The sequence below is a fragment of the Pseudophryne corroboree genome, chromosome 3 (assembly GCF_028390025.1).
Source record: "Pseudophryne corroboree isolate aPseCor3 chromosome 3, aPseCor3.hap2, whole genome shotgun sequence".
Taxonomy (NCBI): Eukaryota; Metazoa; Chordata; class Amphibia; order Anura; family Myobatrachidae; genus Pseudophryne; species Pseudophryne corroboree.
In genome coordinates, this window is record NC_086446.1 from 776,448,435 (window position 1) to 776,474,802 (window position 26,368).

A 26,368-nucleotide genomic window follows, 5' to 3' on the forward strand; every position below is an offset into this window, starting at 1 on the left:
AGGAGGAACTTCCCAACATCCATTATGACTCCTTGAGCCCAGTCTCCTAAACCAGAGAACCAATTTCGCGGGTTCAACCATGACACCCAACTAGTCAGCTCATTACCTACAGCAGCAAGGGTGAGATTGTGTTTTCGGCGAAATTCCCATTTTAGTTGGAGAATATCGTCCATCTTTTGGTCTATGACCTCTACCGGATCCTCGGTGCTATTTGTGATATACGTGCAACACTTCACGCCGTACTGCGTTGCCAATGTAACACAATATCCGCCTGTCACTGCTGTGAGGTAATTAAGAACCATTCTATGCTGCACCAGTTCTGTTTTATAGGCTTGAAGTTCTCTTCCAGTGTATCTAAACGTGTCATCATACATTTCGGTGATATTATCTAACAAATTTGCGAGCGCCGATATGTATTTATAATTTAGCACTCCTCTAGCGGTGCGGGTGAAATCTAACGCGATTAAGAATTGAATCCCGGTGGATTCACTTATCAGATCAGAGGCCGGATGCTCTAACCTTTCTGACAGTTGTCTTTTAACAAGGTGCTCGTAATGAGTGTGAGTATAAGGAGCTTGGGCACCACGGTGTATGTCCTTCATTTTGTCATGTGTTACAGTCATTACTTCAGGCAATACTTTTCCAATATAACACAATCCTTCAGAGTTTGGGGCAAGCCACTTGTACGCCTTTCTCCCGCATATGAAATATGCATCATCGGGGAGAACATATGGGACGGAGAAGGACATTACCATATTACACACCTTCCAGGCGAAATCTCCTAATCCTAATTCTTCCATCTGCTTAATACACGTATCAGGCTGTACGATATGTGCACAGTATCCTGGTGATACTTCTCCAACTCTAGTAATCCTATTTCCTAAGGTATATCTATACCGGAAAGATTTTCCTCTACTGGCTATGTGGCGTACAAGCTCTGTATCTGTAGGCATTCTATCTGCTCTATGCGAAAAGGTCATGGTGTGGTTACTCCATGACACTTCCCAATTTCCCGGCTTTCTGGGATTGGAGATGTTGAAACATAATAGGGACCTATCCACATGGTATTGGTGGAGCTTCAAACTAGGAGGGCTGGAGATATTAAACCTCCGGTCCACCGGTCTCCCACCATTTAACTCAAGTACCTCCTCTATCGTTAAAGGAAATGGTACTAGCCCTGATTTGCTATGACCCTGAGGTACTTGAGAGCATACCCAACAATCTGTTTTGTTTAACACATTACCCACTAAGGAGTGATAGTCACTTAATGGATGCCGATCCATATGGATATTAAAACTGGATTGGCATTTCTTAATGCACCCATCTTCAATGACATTGTTACAGAGCCTACAGATACAGTTCTCTTCAGCTAACAATCCGTCACAATTTCTTCTATGATCAATGCTATCGGATCGTTTTCTGATACTCGCCTTTGCTTGTTGGTTAGGTTGATCTTGGAAAACTACGCCTCCATCTTTATCATCAGAACTCATTCCAGAACCTCTATCGACCTCCATGGTACTTTCGCCGGAACAGACTGCTCTGGTCAACATCATGGTCAACAGGAAAATCCGGATCACAGTCTCTTGGGGCAAGTCCATCTTATAGGAGGAAACGGAGAAGAATGAAAAAGGGGAAAAAGAAATTTGAGGGAAAGGGGATGGGAAGTGGAGAAAAACAATAAAAGGGAGTGGGGAGTCGACAACAGCTCTTGGTCTTGAGATTTTCACGGCTCAGGTGCCGCCTCAGTCCTCCTGGAACAGACACTCCAGTGATACAACCTCTACCGTCTGTTCCTTATCACGGGACTTCTCTGGATCAGCAACCTTCTTGCAGTGGGATGAATGAACCCAAGTCTTTCTCTCAGCAACCTTCAATGCTGTAGTGCTAGTCAATAAGACCTGATATGGTCCTTCCCATCTGTCAATAAGGCAACCTGAGCGTAGAAAATTCCGTATCATTACATAATCCCCAGGTTCAATGTCATGACAATTACTACCTGGTAAATCAGGAATCACCAACTTCAGATTATCATTTTGATTCCTTAACTGTTTACTCATGTTAATCAAGTACTTTTTACAGTTACTTCATTGTTACATTTCAAATCATCCTGAGGGTTAATCATGACATGCGGTTGTCGACCAAACAAGATTTCAAAGGGAGACAGATTAAGTGGGGACCTGGGAGTGGTTCTGATGCTGTACAGTACAATGGGTAAAGCTTCTGGCCATGTCAATCCTGTCTCTGCCATTACTTTGCTCAATTTATTTTTAATAGTGCTGTTCACTCTTTCGACCTTCGCACTTGCCTGTGGACGGTACGGAGTGTGCAGCTTGCTATCAATTCCCATTAACTTACACATTCCTTGAAAGACATCACCTGTAAAATGGGTACCCCTATCACTTTCGATTATTCTAGGGATACCATATCTACATACAAATTCCTGCACAATTTTCTTAGCAGTAAACATAGCGGTATTTGTAGCCGCAGGAAATGCTTCGACCCAATTTGAAAAAACATCTATACAAACAAGTACATATTTCAAATTCCGACAAGGGGGTAATTGTATAAAGTCAATTTGTATTACCTGGAAAGGGCCGCCGGCAGGTGGGACATGGGATGGTTCTGTAGGTATTGCCTTTCCAATATTCTTTCTCAGACAGGTAAGGCATGACATTGCTCTTTTACTCGCATGAGAGGAGAATCCTGGGGCGCACCAGTATGCTCTTACCAATTTGCACATTCCCTCCTTGCCTAGATGAGTCAGCCCGTGAGCTGCTTCAGCCAGACATGGAAGATATGTTCTGGGGGCCACTGGTTTACCATGTCCATCCGTCCAGAGCCCTGAGGACTCTTGGCCATATCCCTTTGCCTTCCAGACCGCTCTTTCCTGTGTGGAACACAAATTCTGCATCTCACACAACTTCTGTGTGTTGATGGTATTAAATACCATCAGTTGTGTGGTGTCTGTCTGTATGGGGGTAGCAGCTGCTAGCTTAGCAGCTTCGTCTGCTCGGCTGTTACCAAGTGATACTGGGTCTTGACTATATGTATGTGCTTTACATTTGATAACAGCCACTCTGTCGGGTTCCTGTATCGCTGTTAGAAGCCTTTTTATGTGAGCTGCATGCGCTATCGGTGTACCAGCTGCCGTCATGAAATTTCTGAGGCGCCATAGGGCTCCGAAATCATGGACTACCCCGAATGCGTATCTAGAATCGGTGTAGATATTGGCTGACTTACCCTTAGCCAATTCACATGCTCTGGTTAGGGCGACCAGTTCAGCAACCTGGGCTGAGTGAGGTGGGCCTAGCGGTTCCGCTTCTATGGTGTCTTGGTCATCTACGACTGCGTATCCAGTACACAAGTCTCCCGAGTCTGACTGTCTGTGACAACTACCGTCCGTGTAGAACGTGAGTTCTGCATCTTCCAGTGGATTGTCACTGATGTCAGGCCTTGCGGTAAAATTTTGGGTCAAATATTCCATACAATCATGTGTATCTTCCTTTGTATTAAATCCTCCTTCCCCATCACTCTCACCTTCCACCCTTTGTGCCTGACCAGGCACACCTGGGAGATATGTTGCAGGATTTAATGCACTGCATCTCCTTATGGTGATGTTTACTGGGGCCATTAGTGCCAATTCCCATCTTGTAAACCTCGCTGATGAGACGTGTCTGGTTTGGGCAGAATTCAATAAGGCCGATACTGCATGTGGCGTATGGATTGTGAGGTTGTGGCCTAGCACGACATCTTCGCTTTTTGTCACTAGCAATGCTATCGCCGCAACGCTTCGCAAGCATGTGGGGAGGGATCGCGCTACCGTATCTAGCTGAGCGCTGTAGTATGCAACTGGCCTGCTGGCATCACCGTGTTTTTGGGTTAGTACACCTGCTGCGCAACCAGCACTTTCTGTTCCGTATAGTTCAAAGGGTTTCCCATAGTCCGGCATACCTAGCGCTGGCGCCTCCGTTAGGCACTGTTTGAGTCTCTCAAATGCTGTTTCGGATTCGTCTGTATGCAAAATCCTATCAGGTTTGTTTGAGGAGACCATTTCCTGCAAAGGTAGCGCTAAAATGGAAAACCCTGGGATCCAATTACGGCAATACCCACACATTCCTAAAAACGTTCTGATCTGTTGCTGGGTTTGTGGCAAAGTCATGTCTCTAATTGCTTGGATTCTATCAGCGGTCAGGTGTCTCAATCCTTGTGTTAGACAGTGTCCCAAATATTTTACCTTAGTTTGGCATAATTGCAACTTGTCTTTGGAAACCTTGTGTCCTGTGTCTGAAAGATGAAACAGGAGCTGTTTCGTATCCTTCAGGGATGCTTCCAATGAATCAGAACACAGTAGTAGATCATCCACGTACTGTATTAATACAGATCCACTCACTGGTTGGAAAGACTGTAAACAATCGTGCAAAGCCTGAGAAAATATACTTGGACTATCTATGAAACCTTGGGGTAATCGAGTCCACGTGTATTGGACTCCTCTGTATGTGAATGCAAACAAATATTGGCTGTCAGGATGCAGAGGTACCGAAAAGAATGCGGAGCAGAGGTCAATAACAGTGAAAAATTTGGCAGTGGGAGGAATTTGCATTAGGATGACAGCTGGATTTGGCACTACGGGGAACTGACTCTCAACTATTTTGTTAATCCCCCTTAGATCCTGCACTAGCCTGTAACCCCTCCCCCCACTCTTTTTAACAGGGAAGATGGGACTATTGGCTGTGCTGGACGTTCTCACCAGAATGCCCTGTTGTAGCAAGCGCTCTATTACAGGGAAAACTCCTAACTCCACCTCTGGCTTCAGAGGATACTGTGGGATTTTTGGAGCTATCCTACCATCTTTTACTTGTACAACTACTAGAGCTACGTTTGCCATTAATCCAGTGTCCTGTCCGTCTTTTGTCCAAAGTGACTCTGGTATCTGAGATGTCATCTCTTCTACTTGGGATGGATTCCTATTTGTCATAATGGTATGTGACATTAATTTTGATGGGGAGTCTAACATGTCTCGCACTTCCTGAGCGTGATTCTCAGGTATGTCCAAGAATACACCTTCAGAAGTACAATAAATGACGCACCCCATTTTACACAGTAAGTCTCTTCCCAGGAGATTGGTTGGTGCCGATGCAGCCAGCAAAAAGGAATGCTTGGTATGCAAGGGTCCTATTGTAATCTCGGCTGGTTTGCTAACAGGGTAGTGTTGGACTACTCCTGTTACTCCCATGGCTGGAACTGTCCTACCAGTGGTTCTCATGCCCACTGTCGAATTTATCACTGACTTGGCCGCCCCTGTGTCTACAAGAAAGTTTAAAGTTTTACCAGCTACATTAATTGCGATCTCAGGTTCACTTCCAAGATTGGCAATCAATTTTACTGGCTGCAGATTACAGGTATGGCCACACCCCTATTGGGTATGGTGACCTCCCTGAATCCTGTTGACAGCAACTACTTGTGAGGGAGTTGGCTGGGGACTATCAGAGGCATGCCAGTCTCTGTTCGGGGGATATCTTTTTGTTTCCCCTGTATGTGGCTCATAACTCCGCCTCTGTGGACCCTGATCCCAATGTCGTGTGTCGTGTCGTTGTCTAGGGGGTTGGTAAGATTTTTGTATATTTCTTGATCTACAGTCTCGTGCAAAATGTCCCTGTTTGTGACAATAATAACATATTACAACAGTTGACTTACCCACAAGATTAGGTGGTACATACGCAGGCTGCTTTGTGGTCAGAGCCTGTATACTTACTGACATTAACTTATCACTTTGTGACTCTCTGTGTTTGGTGATGTTTCTGTCGTGATCAATAGCAGCCTCTCTCAAAGTGGACACTGACAGACCTCGCCAACATGGTTGCGTGGTTTGTACCCTAGCCTTTAATGTTTCTTTTAAACCATCCATCAGTACAGATACTGCTACTTCTTGATGGTTTGGGTTGGTCCTAATGTCTTCTATACCAGTGTATTTTGCCATTTCTAATAGTGCCCGGTGGAAATATTCTGCTGCCGTTTCGGACTCCTTTTGTTTAATGGAGAATATTCTGTTCCATTTAACAACGGCTGGGAAATACTCTTTTAACTGTAAATTTATCCTTTTTACATTATCTTTGTCGTACACATCTGTAAGCGGTACATCTTTATCTAGTCCACAATCAACTAAGAATTGGGCTGAGTCGACATTGGAAGGTAAGCAAGCTCTTAGCACTATCTGCCAATCCTTATTATTGGGCTCTAAAGTGTTTCCTAGATCCCTGATGTATTTTTGGCTTGCAACTAAATCTTTTCTGGGGTCTGGGAATTCAGACACTATGGTCCTCAATTCCATTCTAGTAAACGGGCAATACATGGCAATGTTCCTAACGGGTGTGGCTCCTGATGCATCTGTTTTCCCATTGGGAACTACTATCACCTTAACTGGATTAATTTTAACAACTTCACTCTGTGTAGATTCTACAGTTTGTTGTGGTACAATTGTCTCAGCATAATGCATGGTGCCGTACTTACCCGTTGACACGACCTCACCTATCCCTCCGCTAGGGGCCTTCACTAATCTCGTGAGTGGAGCAGTTCCTACTGTGGTTTCTGATATGGTGGCCGCTAGAGAGAGCGCTGAAATTGTTGCCGAATCTTCTTCTTGTTCACACTCCTGAGGGAAGTTCAAAACAGGGTACAACTTGCACGGGTTAATACTTGCATGGGTTAATGGGTTAACATTATCATTAACATTTACATGGTTACTAAGTGATTGTGCGTTACACCTTAGTGCGTTTCTCTCCGCAATCAACTTCTCTCCTGTTATGTATGGTGGTGGCGGGGCTGTGGCTACCAGTTTCCTGACTGCCCCAGATCCCGCCGCCAGAGCCAAACCTCTCTGTATCTCACCTTCCTGTTGCCACAACTGTAAATAATCATGATGCTGAATTCGTCTCTTTGTTGATTTTATGAGACATATCCTCCTCCTTATATTTTGTAACACTTCTGGACTGAAGCTACCTATTCTTGGGAATTTTTCCCTGTCTTGTACAGTCATTCTCTCCCATTCATCACATAAAGCTTCTGTGTGACTTCCATATTTCTCACACATTATGTACCTGGCCGATCCAATAGGTCGGTTTACAGAGTCAACCCGAACCGAGGTTGATCGCCCCCTACCTGAACAACTGGCCCCCATAATCTGCAGGCGTTGCTTGCTCTACCTCTGATCTCTATATCAGGGTCTTCAGCGAACCCTTACAGAAAACCAAATTATTCACGATAGGCAGACGGTGAAGTTTACCGAGCACCCCACTCGCTCGCCCACGCCGACCAATGCGACCTGATCACACCGATATGGTGCTGGCGCACTCGACCCAGGGCACCTATTAACCTTTTGTTTACTGAAAACTGCGAGTGTGATCCGAAGAGCACTACTCTTTCCAGTAAAGGTGGGGTTGTCAGATAGTTCCTGAGTGACCAACGAACTTCCCTTTTTGTAAAAATAAAAAATTACACAAATCACGTTAGAATGTACAAATAGCGTTTGTGACCCCTTTACTCTAATGGTACTAGGTCAGATTACTAACTACTGTACACAATTACGTGCGGTCCAATCGTTCAGCACACAAGCACCTAAGCTTATGTACGGAAAGACCAAGTGGAATCGATAATTGCGGCTGCGAATTCCTTCAGCAAGAGCTTGTATGGCCTATATGGGTGTTGCACCAACCCTTTTCGGTGTTGTGCCTGTGGACTGTATAGCGGACTTCTTTGTCTATTTTACCTGAACCTGCTGGTTTGCTATGACCTCCTGGTCTGACCTCCTGGTCTCGTTACAGTATGACCTCCTGGTCTCGTTACTGTATTACCTCCTGGTCCGCTATACTCTAATGCTCATATATTGTGTTTAACCAAGGATGCCTCCCTAGCCACCGTGCATGTCACTTACACGTATGTTCCTCACGAGTACTCGGTGATTTCTTTTGGTTCAACCTCTAAAATTGTATAAATGTATGAAAAACACTCACTCACCACATGCACTCTTTTGCTTCTATTTCTATTTCTGCGCAGAAATTTTTCTTTAGCCCAGCTGTGTTACCAATTAGGAGCAGGATCTGTTAATTTAAATTTCGGACACCAAAAATAGACTTGCGTTATTTATCGCCTGTTGCGCTATTTACCGCTTTGCGTTACTTATCGCGTTTGCGTTATTTCAACTTATCGTGACTTGAGCTACGTGGGCGTAACCGGACGCTCCGTTGCGTAATGTACGCTGCGTGCGTCTGCCTTTGGATTGCGTACACAAGTCTTTTGTTAGGGACACGTGTACGCAAAGCAAAAGATCCACCGTAACACAATTTATACTTTTATCAATGTAGATGATCCCTGATCATCTACCGCACACCACACTGATTTTGCCTTATCGTCCAGGCAAACCTGTGTGTTTGTCTATACTTTTAACTATGTAACCTTTATTCTTAAACTATGAAATAACAGCAAATCTCTTTTAGCACTTTCTATCAACTATAAAACTGGCAGACAGGATGGTGATATACGAAAATGAAAAAAAGAAATGCAGATATATGTATGCGTGCGTGTATACGCAAAACAGAAGAAAAATAAACAGTTTTAAAAGACACTAGCGTTTTGTTCTTACCTCCGGTTCCCGGATTCCTTCAGCACTCGTTATCTAAGCGAAGCAGACGCTTATCCCGTCAGCACTACGAGACAACCTCCCGCCCTTTGCTGAGGGATAATGTCTGCTGATCTACCTAGTGCAGATATGTGAAGGATAGGACGAGCCTCCAATTGATAAAGCTAAATTATTTATCGTACTTATAACCCTTTATGAGGTCTAAGAACACTGTACGCTGACTATGTAAGAAGTACCGTAAGGGTACGCTAGTTGCGTATCGATCGCTCAGCCGTAGGCGAGACGCTCAAGCGTCGCTTTCGCTCACGGCCCAGAGATCACAGGCAGACACGCTATTGGCTGTGACTAACGTAATGATTCGCTATGGCGTAGCGGACGCTCGAGACCACGAGGAGATCACCAGCGGCGCAGACGCTCACAACGCTATACCTTTATATCTATACCTTTAACAATGAGATACACAGTATACCTTAGTGTAGAGACAAAGTGTAAGTGTAACCTGGTGTAACCTGATTAACTACAAAGCTGCTTGAGCGTCACCGACGCTCTATGAACACTTAACACTATGAGAAAATACACAGATATCTGTTTAGGGTCCAAAGCCTATTATATGTATTATAACTAATTATTCTTGCAAAAAGGAATCACAGTACAAATGATACACTACAGTATAACATAAACCAACTAACCAGATAACTATGCAGGAAATACAATACAATCTAATCAAGGGAAAATACGAGAGAAAGAGAAGAGAGGGAGAGAGAGAGATGAGAGAAATGGCTCACAGTAAGACAATATGATCACGGAGAAAAACTTACGCACAAGGGGAAACGATCGCAAGCGCCTCTGGACATCCAGCACCCGATTTTCAGCAATGAGAACCGTTGAAGAGTGAGAGCTGGATGTGGTCGGCCTGCCTATTTATGCCCCACACACAATGCAATCTAATGGTCCCTACAATCTGATCGTCCATTGGACACAGGAATTCGGCTTCGCATTATAACAAAAGGTCATAGGTTGATTCATACAGGTGGGCTGTGACGATTTCAAACAGCTCAGGTGGGTGGGACACTGGGTTTCCCGCCGCATACCTGAGTAAGAGTAAATAATAGTAATGGACATAAACTTCTTATGTCCATAACTATTCGCACGAGCGATTAATACGCTCCAAACCAACACCGGAATATTGCTATTTAAATACTCTTCCGATGGGTACCAAACACTACTGTATGACTCCTGTTAGACCCTTCCCACAATACAAAGAGGGATCCCTCCGTTCAGGGACATTCTATATTAACCAAACTTTCAGAATCTATCAAAGGGACCATAATCTATAAACTACGTTAATTGTGAAAATATGTAACGAATGAGTCGCACGCTACGACTACACAAACTTTACCGTAAATACGCATACCGAGCACCAGCGGGTGCACGCAACAGCGGGTATGCGCTATCACGGGAAAGCGCACGCATGCGCAGCGCGGACCAGCGTGAGGTGCAAATATGGCAGCGTGTATAGGGATATTTTTCTGACTTTGACACAGCAAAGAAGAAAGTCGCAGAAATACATAAAGTTAAATTTTTGAGGTAAAAGTTGCCAGAGGGTGGGCACCACATACCAATCAAGGTAACCATAGAAATGTTATAAATGATTCATTAATTGATGGAAGTACACATTGGTTCCGTCGCCCTCTATAATGTGTATTTCTCTTTCCCCAGCCCTGGAGCGGCTGCTCACGGAGCTAGAAGATTTCCTCAGCGTCCTGGACAAAGAGAATCTCAGCAGCTCGGCTATCCTGAAGAAATGTCTGCTGTCCGAAATCCTTCAGATGTATGTGAAAACTAACAGCAGTAAGTACCAGGAACCAACCTGTCACCTAGAACCCATTGCAATCCTAGAAATAACCACGTAACCTATTATTATAAGCTGTATGGACGATATATAGCAGCCTGTGAGTTGCAGGAACCGTTGTGATTCCGGCGATTTAGGTTTAAAGCTGCAATAATTTAAAAGGCAAAACCAACCTGTTTTTGCCATTTAAATTGTTTCCGTTTTAAATCTCTGGGCTAAATCTCAGGACTCGTAGACATTCATTCGTGCCAGTTCTTGGAATTCGCAGGCCGTTATATATAGGCCTTACATAATGTATGTACAAGGTATTTCTTATAGGATATGATCCAATGAACTCACTATAATTGGACATATATGTGTGAGGATGACTCTGATCCTCACTCTGTTGTATAACATCTCAAATAATAAATTCTCAAACTTTAGACAGACTCAACAGATGGACTTAAATTCAAGCCAGGTGAAACGCGTTTGAGTTGTCAGTGCTTGAATGGTTACACTTCTCTAATGTAAAATAAATACATATACTGTACATATATATCTATATCTATATATATATATATATATATATATAAATACTATACTATATATATATATAAATACTATACTATAATAAATACTATATAGTACAGTATTTTCATATTTTGACGTCTGAGGTTTTAACTGTGAGCTGTCAACTTGTACTTCAAACTGGAACCATGAGCCCAGCTTCTCCCGGAGGGGAGACACTGCAGGACACTTCTGGGGTCGGGGCCAAGCTGTCTTGTTACTAAGCCCCGCCTCACAATGCGCTGGTCCATGGGTACGGGGAGGGGTTAAATGACACATTTTTGCCCTGCCCCCATTATACAGAGCTGGAATATCAGGTATAATCTACTCATCCTGCTCGCTTCACTAGGAAGCCGGCGGGATTCGGGAGATTCGGCCACTCTTCCATGGGTGCCCGAAATATTGGGGGTAGAGTAGACAAGTTTGCTGTAAAGTGATACGGTGGAGCCAAAAGTCTCCACGCTTAGCTCCGGAGACATCTGCATATGAAGCTGTTCCGGTAACCCTGCTCCGCTACCCGTTTGTAGCGTACACTGACCGGCTGGTGAGTTGTATGACGCCTAAAATTAGCACAGCTACGATCACTTTCTCTGACATGCGGGGGGACACCCAGCACAGGGCTAGTCCGCCCCGCATGTCAAGCCCTACCCCCCCTTCCCCCCCGCAGAGGTGTAAAGCATTGCACAGCAGCCGCACTGGCAGGCGGCTACCCGCCATCTGCTGGGTCGCAGTGCGTGACGTCATGCAGTCACTGTGGCCCGCTCCAGCAACGGTCTGGACACGCCTGTGTTGTCCAGATTGCGCCCCCCCCCAACAGCATTCCAACGCCGTTGGCACGCCTCCTCCTCCCGCCCAGCTACAGCCTCTGCTGGTGTGGGCCTATATGACTCTGCAATAACAACACTTGCACACACATCATTCCCAACTAATACCGCACTATATGGAATTAGCGGTGACAAAACACGGCAAGTAGCAGCGCTGGATCTTCACACATGGCAGTCACACTCTTGTACAAGGAAAACCACTGATTTCCAACCTGAAGCTGCCAACCCTTCCATGCAGGACTGACCCATCAGCTGCATCCAAATGTGGCCCCAGCATCTAGAGCATAGGGCCCCTAGAAAGCCAGCTATGGAGAACACTCTGATCATATGAAGTATCAGTGGAGTAAAATGAAAACGTGCACTAGCTGCATAGGAGGACATAACTAAGGAATCATTTCCAAAGACCAGCAGTTGCTGAGTTTCTGAAATTGAAAATACAGAGATGTGTGTGCAGCAATGGAATCGAGAACCCGGGAAGGAAGACGTATCTTCTCATATTCATCAATGGTCAGTCAGCGAGGATGGAAAACTAGAGAAACCTGAAGACTGTCTTCCTGAAGTAAGGAACAGGTTTGGCAGGATGGCGAAGCTTCTTTGTGTAGATAAATGAACCCAATACACCAGAGGGAAAACTGAAGAGACATTGGAAAACAAAGGACGCATGCTCCAGGGCAGAGGGCCTCATTCTGAGTCTGCTTCTTTGTGTCTGAGTCTGAGTCTTTGTGTAGATAAATGAAACCAATACACAAGAGGGAAAACTGAAGACACATTGGAAAACAAAGGACGCATGCTCCAGGGCAGAGGGCCTCATTCTGAGTCTGCGGCTGTTGTGCCCCGCAGCACAGTTTGCCTATATTAGTCTGAAGGATTTGGCCGCAATGTGACTGATAGCAGCGACAGGGTGGGGGGTGGCGGGCCAAACGGGGATGTGCCGGGAGCATTTTTGGGGCGGCTCTGTGACGTCACACGCAGCTGCTCTGATTAAAAAAATGGCGGTGAGTGCCTGACAGTGTAGCCAGGCTGCGCTGCCAGGGGTCAACCTTAATTCGATGCGTCCGCAATTAAATTGTGGAGGCATCGTGAGGCAGCGCCACTCATGCTGGGAGGCCTTGCCCTGTGCTGGGGGACCCCCAGCATGTGCGGAGATGGGCGCAGATCTTGCGGCATCTGCAGTGATCGGCATCCATCTCTGAATAACCCCCATAGTACCAAACAACTCAAAACAGTATGGTATGGGAGAAAACCACAAACTAAGGGGCCTATTTATCATTGAGGGGTCTATTTATGAAGCAGTGAGTGGAGAAACAGAGTAGTGGAGGAGTTGCTCATGGCAACCAATCAGCATCTCCCTTACATTTTATAGAATGTACTTGACAAAGGCTTTTCTTCAAAGCTGATTGGTTGCTATGGGGAACTTGTCCATTGGTCCTTTTCTGGAGTGTGAAGCATTCCCGCAGCTTGGCCCCCGCAGCTCCGCCTTCTGAAGATGGCAGCCCGTTGTATCTGATGGTCCAACTTAGCCGACAGTGGGTTCCCTTAGAACCCTTCCTTGCATTAGCCGCAGTGCATGCGTGGTCAGCTGGACTACGCATGCACAGGAGTCCCGCCACCACGGTAAACACTTTCGCAGCTCCTGTTCTTGCCGGTGAGGATTAATACATCCCACGGTAATAATCCCATCCTGCAATGCGATTCCGGGTGCTAATATCATGCCCAGATCACATTGCAAATGCGATTCTTGATAAATGAGCCCCTATCTGTGAAAACGGATGTGAAGTATGCTCTTTGTGGTAGACATGCCAACAACATGTTGAGGTGACATAATCATGGCAGAATGGTATCTCCAAGATCATATATCTACCTGTAGTAAGGCCACAAAGAGTACAAACAGGGAAACAGGACAAAGCCTGCTGTATATTAGAATATTTCAAAGCAAGGCCCTGGCGTATTTATAATGGGCGCAGAGTGTGTGGATGCGGCCCAGACGGAGGAGGCTGCAAGTGAGCCTCCTCCTCTCTTTAAAAGTTCCCTGAAGCAAGGCCTCTGTACATGTTCAAAAAGAAGAGTGTGCCTCGTATGAAGAAGGTCGTGCAAGAGAGAGAGAATTCAGGTAGGTTCCAGGGAGAGACAAAAAGGACATAGATTTCTGCACAACCAAGGTAACAATTAGTAGAAGTATTGGGGTTTAATGAAGACCGGGGCCAATGCAGGGTTGTTCCCTAAATATGCATAATTTAAAAACAACAACAACAAAAACAGCACATAAAAAGTGCATTTCCTATTGTACAGCCTGCATTGGTACCGTATACACCTGGTTTATACCAGGCATTTGTCACAGGCAATAACACCTAGGTTTTAACCAAAATACACATTCTCCATTAAGCATCAATTAAACCTCTCCAGTACATCTTCATATGAGAGAAAAACAAACACTAAGTAAGTATTTATCAACGCTTGGAGAGAGATAAAATTGTGAGAGATAAAGTACCAACCAATCAGCTCCTGTCATTTTCCAAACACAGCCTGTGAAATGTAAGGCAGGAGCTGACTGGCTGGTACTGTGTACTAAGCATTGGAGAGAGATAAAGTGGACGGCGATAAAGTACTAACCAACCAGCTCCTGACATTTTTTAGACACAGCCGGTAACATGGCAATTAGGTGCTGATTGGCTGGTACTTTATCTCTCTCCAAAGCTTAGTGCATAGACCCCTATATCTCTCACAATTTTATCTCTCTCCTAGCATTAATGAATACCCACAGACACAAACCACAAAATACTCACCTATCAGCTTCAGCTGTGCAGTCACACAATCAGCCAATCACAAGCAGTTCAGACATTCTAGTTGCAGCAGGAATTCTCTGTAGTGCGAGTAGGTCACAGAGATTGGAATGCAATCAACACACTGAGGATCTGAACCTGAATATATCGGGGGATGCGGACAGGGGTTGGCTGGTGTCTTTAGTCAACAAGTAGTTCCATGTCCAAATGAAAGGATAGCCTCACCTCCTGGTCCAGCAGAAAGTGGCCCTTAGTCAGGGTTGTTAGCAAACCAAAAAAGTGCACTAATGGGCAAAACCATGTGCACTGCAGGTGGGGCAGGTGTAGCAGAGAGAGCTAGATTTGGGTGGGTTCAGGGCTGTTTCTAGGCAATTTGGCGCCCAGTGCGAGATATAAAAATGCGCCCCCCCCCCCCCCTCCCCCATTGCCATATAATAATGCGCCCCCCCAATATAAAAATAAAGAATTTGAGTGCGCTCCCGGAAAGGGGGCGTGGCCTTGTTAAAAGGGTGTGGTCCCATTAAAATGGGCGTGGCCTCGTCTGGAAAGACTACCTTACACCCCAGTTTTTGACCCTGCACCAACAGATCACGGCAACCACAGGAAAAAAAAATTCTACCATATTAAGCCCCACACAGTAATGCCCCCTGCATCATATTATGCCACACACTGCCCTTGATACATTAAATCCCCATTTTACACATTACGGCAGGCAAGAGTCCCCATTTTACACATGACGGCAGTCAGAGACCCCTTCTACAAAGAAAGAGAGTGAGAGAGAGAGAAAGAGAAAGTTATACTTACTGTAGGTTTGCAGCGGTCTTCCCGCTTCCCACTCTTCGGCCCGCGCCGGCCCGCCTCTCCCTCCTCCTAGCTTGCTGGCAGGCTTACCGGGCGGCTCCCCCTCCTCCCCGTCATCAGTACTCCGCTCAGGGGCGGAGTTGCGTGCAATGACGCGTTTGTGTCGTGACGTCATGACGCAAACGCGCCATTGCACGAAACTCCGCCCCCCGAGCGGAGTAGTAATGACGGGGGAGAAGGGGTAGCAGCAAACGTAGCCACCTAGAGCCACGGCGGGTGCCTCGTGCGAATGCACGACTTGCCCGGCGCAAGAAACGTCTCTAGGTGAGGTGAGTTCAAACTAAAATCTAAACTGCAGTGTAAAAATAAAGCAGCCAGTATTTACCCTGCACAGAAACAAAATGACCCTCCCAATTCTAACTCTCTCTGCACATGTTATATCTGCCTCCCCTGCAGTGCACATGGTTTTGCCCAATTGCTAACTTTTTTTGCTTGCTAATAAACCGGAATAACCCCCAGTGTCCGTTGTATTACCGCCTACAGAGGAGGGATATGTTTCAGCAGCTCACACTCTCCAAGGATGACGTCTTGTACCAGCTGTTACAGGATCTCTGAGAGCCAACATCTCAGCCATCAGTGATATACTGTATACAGAGAGAAAGACAACTAAGGGTATAGCAAATAGCAAACAGCGAGAAGATGTTATTGTGTTTCTATACCGTGAAGCTGACGTAAAGTGACATATTGTGGGCCCCAATGTACTGTACCACCCAAAGTAAAAAAAAAAAACATCTACGCATAGTGCGTTGGCGTTGGAGGCACCATCCCCAGCAGGTGGCCCCATAGTTTGATGAGCGGGGATGTTAATGTGTAGTAACTGTATGTATGAATGAATGTATCAATGTGTGTTGAGTTATTTAATATAACATCCTGCGGAGAGGCTTGGAGAGAGATAAAGTACCAACCAATCAGCTCCTAACTGTCATGTTACAGGTTTGAAAAATGACAGGGCCTGGTACTTTATCTCTCCCCACGTTATCTCTCGCCAACCTGTGATACATTTTCCTACTAAGCTACTAAATTGGACGGCAGCTTGTGCCGGGTCACCTCAGTCCACCCTCTCCTCACCCCATTCCGCAACACTGTATTCCATACCCCGTTCCTGGCGCAGTGGTACTCCTTTTCTTTGGCTGTTCTGACCAGGCTGCCCAGTTATTACAGTGGGAGCCATTGTTCAGAACAGACACTGAACAGCGCTATAAGCATTATAGGCAGAGGTGTAGCGAGGTGGCATGGTGCCCGGAGCAAGGGTATGATTCGGCGCCCCCTCCCCTGTACTGAATTGGGGGCATGTTACATTTGAAAATAAAAATATTTAAAAATCCTAAATTGGTAAAAGGGCCGGTTCTAGACCTATTGAAGCCAAGGGCGAAAGTTTCCTTTGGGCGCCCCCATGTTTAAAATATGGAAAATATAGGGGCGTGGCTTTATGGGGGAAGGGGCATGGCCATAGAATAGTACCAATTCACATTACACCACACAGTAGTATCCCTTATACACTTTACGCCACACAGTGGAGCCCCTTATACAAGTTACACAACACAGTAGAACCGCTTATTCACGTTACACCACAGTAGAGTAGCTTATACAAGTTACACCACATTAGAGCCGCTTATGCACATTACACCACATTAGAGTAGCTTATGCACATTACACCACATTAGAGCCGCTTATGCACATTACACCACATTAGAACTGTTTATACACATTACACCACAGTAGACCCACTTATATATGTTACTCTGCAGCTTCTAATGCAGAGAGAGGTGCTGAAGCAGCAGCAACTGGAGCAGAGAGAGGTGCTGTAGAATCAATGTAGAGAGAGGTGATGCAGCAGTCGGGGCAGAGAGAGGTGCTGCAGCAGCTGAGGCAAAATGACATGCTGGGGCAGAGAGAGGTGCTAAAGCAGCCAGGACAGAAAGAGGTGCTGCAGTAGCCGGGACAGAGAGCGGTGCTGCAGCAGATGGGGAAGAAAGAGGTGCTGCAGCAGCCGGAGCAGAAAGAGGTGCTGCAGCAGCCGGAGCAGAAAGAGGTGCTGCAGCAGCCGGGGCAGTGGTGTAGGTAGGACAGAAGTAACCCTGCTGCACAGCTACAAGCAGACATTGAGACATATAAAGAGGGCAGCAGAGCTCCAGCTTGTGCCGGCTGTCCGTGTCTCCTGCTGTCGCCTCTGGCCTAACCTATACCCTAGCTAGTCTCCAAGTTCCGCGGCTGCCTGCACAGTGGCTCACGGTATAGTGGGCAGAGGGAGGGGGGTGTTCAGGTGGCAGCATGCCCTTTAAGTTTTCCAGCGCCCGGAGCTCGTGCTCCACTGGAGCCACCCTTGCTACACCCCTGATTATAGGATATATTAGACAGGAAGCCAGAAACTGACAGATGACAGGCGCACCTTCCGTTTACTCCCCCATGCTCCTTGTGCCAATACTATAGGTTCCTCTATAATGTCTGTGATAACTTTTCAATAAACAGATGATAGTGATGGCACCAAGAAATGTATATAGTGTTGCAATATCTCAGATTAGGACCATTCCATATTTCAGGTTGCGATGAAGAGTACATCTACATGAACAAGGTGTTGGAGTCTGACAAGGGAACAGCAGGAAAGACGGCGCCAGGTATGTTTTATAGCCGACATTAAAATCACCGGCTCATAATGGGGCAGATGTATTAAGCCGTTGAGAGAGATAAAATGGAGAAAGATAAAATACCAGCCAATCAGCTCCTAACGGTCATGTTCCAGGCTGGGTTTGAAAAATATCAGTTTGGATCTGGTTGGTTGATACTTTGGGGTCTATTCATGAAGCAGTAAATAGTGTGGAGAAGTGAGCCAGAGGAGAAGTTGCCCATGGCAACCAATCAGTATTGAAGTAACATTTATAATTTGCATACTATACAATTGTACGGAGCAGCTGATTGGTTGCCATGGGCAACTTCTCCACAGGCTCACTTCTCCACTCTTTTCACCGCTTCATGAATAGACCCCTTAATATCTGTCCATTTTATCACTCTCTGAAGCTTAGTACATCTGCCCCGATATCATCATCATTATTGAACAGAATGAAGAAATTCCCCATATATCTGACCTGAATACCTTTTTTCCGTAGCGGCAACTTCAGAGCAGCCAGCCAAAGATGTGCTGACCAATGGGGTGACAGCACTGCACTCTGCGCCTCCACAAAAAAGCCTGCCTGACCTCCCACCTCCGAAAATTGTAAGTTATTATTGTTGTTCTATGGAGCACTACTCTGGGGCAGGGCCGATGCTTGGACCTGTGTTTCCCCAACAGACTCCTCACTATAGGAAACGGCCAGTGATGTCACAGCAGGCATATTGCATCATTGAAACTTTTGACCCTGTTTCGGTCCTTAGATGTGCGAGGGGCGTGTCCAAATATATGCAAATGAGTCTGCAGATTAGCCATTATGATTGTAAATGATCTCATGTTTGCACTATCTGCCTTCTTAGCCGATATACATGATTAGGTGAATGGTAATTAGCATATTGTAAGTGTTATAAACTGGAAATATACACAGAATATACTGTATATATTTTTTTATTACATTGTCTCCCTAATCCTAATAAAACGTGGTATATAATAAATTAAGGATTCTCAAATAATTCAGCCGATTAGTTTGGTTGTAGTTACAGTATATACAGTAGTTTAGCTATCTGTATATGGCCGGCTGGCTGCAGCGTGTGGCCATGAGTGTGTTTTACAGGGGCTACTTGCTCTCACACTAAAGGGGGGGGGTTGTGGAAATTCTGCTATTGATGGCCAATCAATGAGGTTACTATCGATGGCTATCAAATATACAGTGGATAACCATCGATGGTTTCCACAACTGATTTTTTTCAACCCTGTTCTTTCACTGGGCCAATCAGAACATGCGGGTGGGGCTTTGCAGGTGTAAGGGGGCGGAGCTATGCTCTGTGTTCCCGCACCTCTTTAAAGAAAAACAAAAAATGCTTGGTTATGCCAAACAGAGATGGGAAACCATCTTTGGAATGTAAACTCTCACGAGCAGGGCCCTCAACTCTCATGTTCTTATCCTTCTCTCACTTACACAATCTTCGACTGCACCAAATCCCGCGGTTTTCTGTCACCCTGATACGTATGTCAGTGTTGTCTGCTGATGCAGCTATGTTTATTTTGTTAGGATATAGAGCGCTCTGTACCTGTCTCCTACTGTGTACCAGTTAATGGGTGCATCCTCTAGTGTTAGACCTCTAGTGTCAGGAGTCACTTGGAGGCGGAGTTATATGATGTAATTACTGTGACACTACGGGGCATTCTATGAAAATCAATTTCCTTACCCCAGTGTTGAGTAATAAATAAGAGTCACAGGCTGCAAATCAGCGCATTTAAGATATCACATGAAAGTAGATGAGAGCGATTATAAACTATCAGACTCTGCTGTAAGCAGTGTAAACAAAGCCTGACCGCTGCGCAGATTTCTGCAGATAACGGGCCAATAACTCATTTAGTTTTGTTTTGGTTTAATGTTTATCTGCGACCAGCGTCTTCCTCTCTGCGGGCTGAGGGACTGAAATAGGCGGCGGTTCAGTCTCTGGGTGCAAATGTCAGAGAGGTTCTCCAGGCTCCGGCTAGCTGTGTACGGCGAGGAGCAGCTGGGGTGCAGGGTGTATGGGCTGGATCCGTGGGAAAACACGCGTCCTGGAACTAATAAAAGAATGTACAGTTGGGAATGTCCTCCGGCGAGAAGAGGGGGCACTTCCTGTTCCTTTAACCGATTGCTGCCTCTCTGCACTCTCAGGCCTCGGATCCCTGTAATAACTGGCCGGAATGTTGGGAAGCTCCTTTAGGGGTCTATTCATGAAGCAGTGAAAAGTGTGGAGAAGTGAGCCAGTGGAGATGTTGCCCGTGGCAACCAATCAGCAGTGACGTAACATTTATAATTTGCATACTATACAATTGTACGGACAGCTGATTGGTTGCCATGGGTAACTTCTCCACAGGCTCTCTTCTCCATTCTTTTCACAGCTTCATGAATAGATCCCTTAGTCAGTGACTAGAAACTATGTTTAGCAGATAAGTCAGTAAACAGTAGATGTGCGCTGATTAATGGGCCTGATTCACTGGCGCAGGCCACTCAAGCGCAGCGGATATGACTCACGGGCTCTCGAGTGTGAAAATATGCAAATGCCAGTGTAAGCCCCTCCCCTTGTGCACTACTACTCTGCGATGCCCACATTTGTATCTGATCATTGCTCAAGTGCACCGGTAGATAAGAACTCTCCACCATCAGCGCACCATCGGACGAACATCGACTCCTCGAGCTGTCCCTGGCTGATGCAAAGTTTCCCTTGTATCTTTTTTTCAAAATGGCCGCTGTGGCTGCCGTGACTCCACCTCTTATTGCGATTACTTCAGGCCACTTCCCAGTCACTGGGCGGGATGTACTAATGTACATCGCCGCCCATCGCCGCCCTGCGCCACGATGCTGATCGCATATGTACTAACATATGCGATCAGCATTGCGGAGGACAGCTCTTCCGATAAGAGCTGTCCTCCGCGATGCGCAGCGGCAGCCTGACTTCCGGGATTCGGCCCCAGGAGTCAGTCTGCGCATGCGCGGGGTGACGGGGGCGGCCGCAGGGCATGCTGGGAGGGATCCGATCGGATCCCTCACACAGCGCCACGGAGAGAAGCCCATAGGCTTCTATGGACGTACGCCAGCTAAAGCGTACCCCGCCGCGGCGCTGTCCTGCTGGCCGGGGGTTAGTACATCAGGAAAATGCGGTAAACAGGGAGTTTACCGCATTTTCCGCTTAGTACATCCCGCCCATTGTGCCGCCTAAAGTAATATCAATTTCATATGTATCTGTGTGCGCCATCGCACTCACGTAATAGAGCCCACTTTGTCAAAAAGTACAGGGTTGTTTTTTTGAAATTGGCACCTATGACACCTGATTATCTGGTATTAGCTTTGCTACTGTTAGTACATAGGGCTACCTTTGGTAGAGGAGGCAATAAGATTTTTGTGTGTTAGGTCCGGCACCTGTGACATGCTCCGCCTTTTGTTGGTGTAACCACGCCTACCATTGCTTGTTGCTTTTTAGACTGATGCCTCCAAATATAAGGTCCCATTTGTGATAAAACTCGTTGTGAATGATAAAACTCGTTGCATGTGATAAATGGTGCTCCGGCCAATCAGCTCTCAACTGTAATGTGTTCAGCTCCCAACTGTCATGTGTTTGAAAAATGACAGTTGGAAGCTGCAGCACCATTTATCATATGCAGAGAGGTTTAACCTTCGTTGATAACTGAGCTCCATAGTAATGTACTAATCCCGCGTACTGTGGTATCGGTTCCGCATACAGTTGTTTTGATGCCGCCCACGTGAGGCCACTTCTAGAAATTTTTCCCGGGGCACTTTTAGTTCCCAATCTGCCCCTGATTGCCGCTTATGGTAATCACAAGCGATGACATGGACAGCTACAGTACAAGCAGTGCAGCTGTCCGCTAATTGCTACTGCCATCTCAGGATGGCATCAACCGGGGTGCCCGCTGGAAAAAGGAGTTGGGCAACGATGACCAACCCACAAAACGCGTTGGAGAATAACGTTGATAAACTGCAATTTTTGTTTGATAATAAGAGTATCCAATCACGGTTATAAAAAGTTTTGGCTACATTTCAGTTATCTATAACGGCTGCTGTGACTGGTACGGCCGGGATGCTTGTATCATTATATATACATCCAGGGCTAGCTCACACCTGAGGGCGAGAACAATTCCTACACAATCAGGGCCCTTCTTCTCTAGCTCTAATTTTTTTTTTTTCTCTGATTGTAAATATTTGGGAAGCGTTGAAGAATGGGGACAGTGATTTAATGACTCATGTACACTACGGTCGGCAACGCTGTGATAATAGGGTCATTTAAAGACAGGGGGAGGTGTACCAAACCTTGGAGGGAGATAAAGTGGAGAAGTTGTCATTAGCTTTTGGCATGTCATAAATTGTGCTAGACAAAAATCACAGTTAGAAGGTGATTGGTTCATTTGGGCAACTTCACTTCTTCTCTTTTCAAGATTTGATACACCTCCCCCATCATGTTTAAGTCAGAAACGTATAGATTTGCCCCTTTATAATGCACTGGTGAGGCCTCAGCCCTAATATCCTGCACAGCACTGAGCTCCAGCCCACACCATGGAACCGCCAGAGTGTGCGGAGAGGGGCGGTTATGCTAATGAGGGCGACAGGAAGTAATATCTTCCCTTCTGAGCCAATCAGGAAGCAACGAGCAAGATTTATTTACAGTACTATATATAGGATTAAGGGAGGACGTGATCATTGTGTATATATCAAGTGTCATTATATACATACATATACAAAGAGAGGTCACTCGCCACAGCTTCCCCCGAATAGTTTTATTCGGGTGTGGATCATTGGGTCCATAGTCAATAGGTCAACCCCATACGGGTGATATGCAATAGTTTGTCAAGATCATATGTCGACATGTAAAATGTAGACACTTGAAAAGGTCATCAGGTAGACACTTGAAAAGGTCAAAAGGTCATCAGGTACAAAAGTTTGACGGTCAAAAGGTCGATATGGAAATGGTCAACAAAGAAAAGGCCGACACAATTTGATTAGAACAAAAAATTGCGTAAACCATATGTACATCGACCATTTCAACCTGCCGACCTTTTGTACCCGTCGACCTTAAGCACTGTCGAACTTTTGCATGTCGACTTTTTGTACCTGCATGGCGACCTATGGCATCGACCTATTAACTGTCGACCTATCATCCGGAACGCGTTTTATTTCTCCAGGGCCGCAGCACACCGATGTCTACACCATTTGGAACATTTTCTAGACCACCTCCCAGAGACTCAAAAAAACCCGTATAACCCCCCCACAAAACTTAAATACCTTGCCGCAGCCAAGCAGCGCTTCCAACACACCGGAAATGACATCATACGTCACGGGAAGGCAAAAAAGTATATCAGAGACCCAACGTTACTTTATTATGCAGAAGGCAATTTAACTTGCACAAGTTATAAAGATAAAAGATCATGGGATAATCACTACTGATGCTGGTAGTGAAGCATATAACCCAGGATACTCCATAGAGTCACATACAAAGGGGGAGTTTTATCAAGGCATGGAGAGAGATAAAGTACCAGCCAATCAGCATCTATCTGCCATGTCACAGGCTGTGTTTGAAATATGACAGGAGCTGGTTGGTTGGTATTTTGGGGGAGATGTACTTAGCCTTGGAGAATGATAAAGCGGAGAGAGATAAAGTATCAACCAATAACCTTCTGTCATTTTTCAAACACAGCCTGTAACATGGCAGCTGGTAGCTGATTGGCTGGTACTTTACCTCTCCACTTTATTCCTCCTCACAGGCTTAGTACATCTCCCCCCTATTTCTCTCTCCGCTTTATCTCTCTCCAAACTTTGCTAACATTCCCTCATAGTGCTTTTCCAAAACCGCCTACTGGAAATGACATCATACATCATGTGGTCTTAGCTACGACTAATGTGTTCCATCCCAGTATAGATGCTGCATAGGCACGTTTTATATGGATCACTATGAACCACGGAGTGAAAACACTCTATATCGCTGTTATCAAGCCATCACGCGCTATGGCTACCGCAGATTAGCTTCTGGAATGTGGCTGTACTATGAGTAATACGCACAGGTGTGTCACCGCCATCGGCTCACTAGCTGAAGCTCACTTGAACTCTTTGGATGAGAGGATGGCCTATGTCATTCCCTGTGATACTACTGTAGATGGAGAATGTTACCAAGGGCCTGTTTCCGAGCAAACGGACCATGTTTATTCTTCTGCGCCTATGTCAGAATCGCACACCAGCACATGTGTCCCGATTGTCACCGCATGGAGACGCAGAACAGATTTGGACGCAGGGTCTGTGGATTTCAGTGGCCGGTCCTCGGAGGTAACGGGTGGTGGCTCAAATACTGCTTTAGACGCAGCCATTGGTCTAAACTTCTACCACTATCAGCGACTGCGTCTGAATAGCCACCTCCCCGTCACCGCCCAATATATTTTGTACATTTGTAAGCCCGTGCGTCTCAATCAGTCCAAGACTTTGTATATTAACGCCGCAGGACACGTGGCGCTGTGCAACGTTTTAGCGACTAAGGGGTCTTGGTGCACGTTGGCACCAATGACAAAGTTAGCGGAAGGTGGGATGTCCTTAAGAAAGACTATAGGGACTTAGGAAAGAAACTGAAGGCAAGGACATCTAAGGTAATATTCTCGGAATTATTACCCATGCCACGCGCTAGTCCAGGGAGGCAGAGGGAGATTAGGGCGGTAAATGTGTGGCTTAGGGATTGGTGCAGGAAAGAGGGGTTTGTGTTCCTGGAACACTGGGCGGACTTCTCAGTCAGGCGCCATCTCTTTTGTCGTGACGGATTGCACCTGACTGAGGAGGGGGCAGCGATGCTGGGGGGAAGGATGGTTAGAAGGTTGGAGGAGATTTTAAACTAGGAGCCTGGGGGGAGGGTTTAGCTAGAAACTACGGGTCATGCAGTGAGAATAGTGGGGATGGCGGTAGTAAACGAAATGGGGGAGAAGTTGGGGGGAGGGTAAGAGCAGGCGGTAAGGTTACTAACATGGGTACTAAAAGGGATTTTACCAAAGCACTAACCAATGACGATTACAGGTCATCATTGCTACATAAGGTGAAAGATGTCCCTAACGCAAGGGAAAATACTTATCTTAGTTGTATGTATGTAAACGCCAGAAGCATTACTGGTAAAAAGGGTGAACTAGAAATACTTGCAGCAAGCAAACAGTATGATATTATAGGCATTACTGAAACTTGGTGGGATGAATCTCATGATTGGATAGTCAATCTAGAGGGCTATACACTGTTTAGGAGAGACAGACTAAATAAAAAGGGTGGAGGGGTGTGTCTTTACGTAAAGCCGTTTTTAAAACCTAATATATGGGAAGATATTCAGGAGGGGACTGTAGACACTGTCGAGACATTATGGGTAGAAATTGCATGCGGGGGAAAAGGAATAAAAAAGTTAGTATTGGGTGTATGCTATAGGCCGCCTGGTATCAACGCATCTGATGATGAATTGTTACTAAAGCAAATTGAAAGAGCAGCAGGAGTAGGAGATATAGTAGTGATGGGAGATTTTTACTATCCAGAGATAAACTGGAAAAACGATTCATGTGATACTGCTAGGGGCAATATGTTTTTAAACACACTTAATGATAACTACTTAGTCCAACTAATTGAGGAACCAACTATGTACAATGCAATCTTAGACCTGGTATTAACAAACAATGGGGATTTGGTATCAGGTATTATAGTAGGGGAACCCATAGGAAACAGTGACCACAATATGGTCACATTCAATATCAGTTTCTATAAACAGCCCTATACTGGCTCAACTAGGACTTTAAACTTTAGCAAAGCAAATTTTGAAAAGATGAGGGTATTTTTCAGGGATATTGAATGGGAAGGTTTGTTTTTAGGAAAAAATACTACGGAGAAATGGGAGAGACTAAAATTCCTGCTAGCTAAAAATACACTCAAATGTATTCCTATGAGTAGCAAAAAAAGGAATAAAAATCATAAACCGATGTGGCTTAACAAAAAGATTAAGGAACTTATGGGCAAGAAAAGGCGAGCATTTAAAAAATACAAATCTGACGGGGAAGCAGAGTCATTTCAGCACTATAAGGAATGTAACAAAATATGCAAAAAGGAAATAAGAGCGGCTAAAGTAGAAACTGAAAAACTAGTAGCAAAGGAAAGCAAAGCGAATCCCAAAAAATTCTTTAAATACATTAATAGCAAGAGATTAAGTAAGGAGAGTATAGGCCCTTTAAAAGACAAGTTGGGAGTCTTAAGCA

The 26,368-nt window shown here is 45.5% G+C and overlaps 1 protein-coding gene across 2 annotated transcripts in view; it reads left to right on the plus strand.

Annotated features, from left to right (window-relative positions):
- AFAP1L2 (actin filament associated protein 1 like 2) overlaps positions 1 to 26,368 on the plus strand; it is a 187,305-nt gene that overhangs the window by 49,900 nt on the left and 111,037 nt on the right. For both annotated transcript variants that reach the window (XM_063962546.1, XM_063962545.1), the window contains exons 2-4: positions 10,355 to 10,486; positions 18,039 to 18,113; positions 18,603 to 18,709. In XM_063962546.1, coding sequence (XP_063818616.1) covers positions 10,355 to 10,486; positions 18,039 to 18,113; positions 18,603 to 18,709 — 314 coding nt within the window. The remainder of the gene's footprint in view (positions 1 to 10,354; positions 10,487 to 18,038; positions 18,114 to 18,602; positions 18,710 to 26,368) is intronic.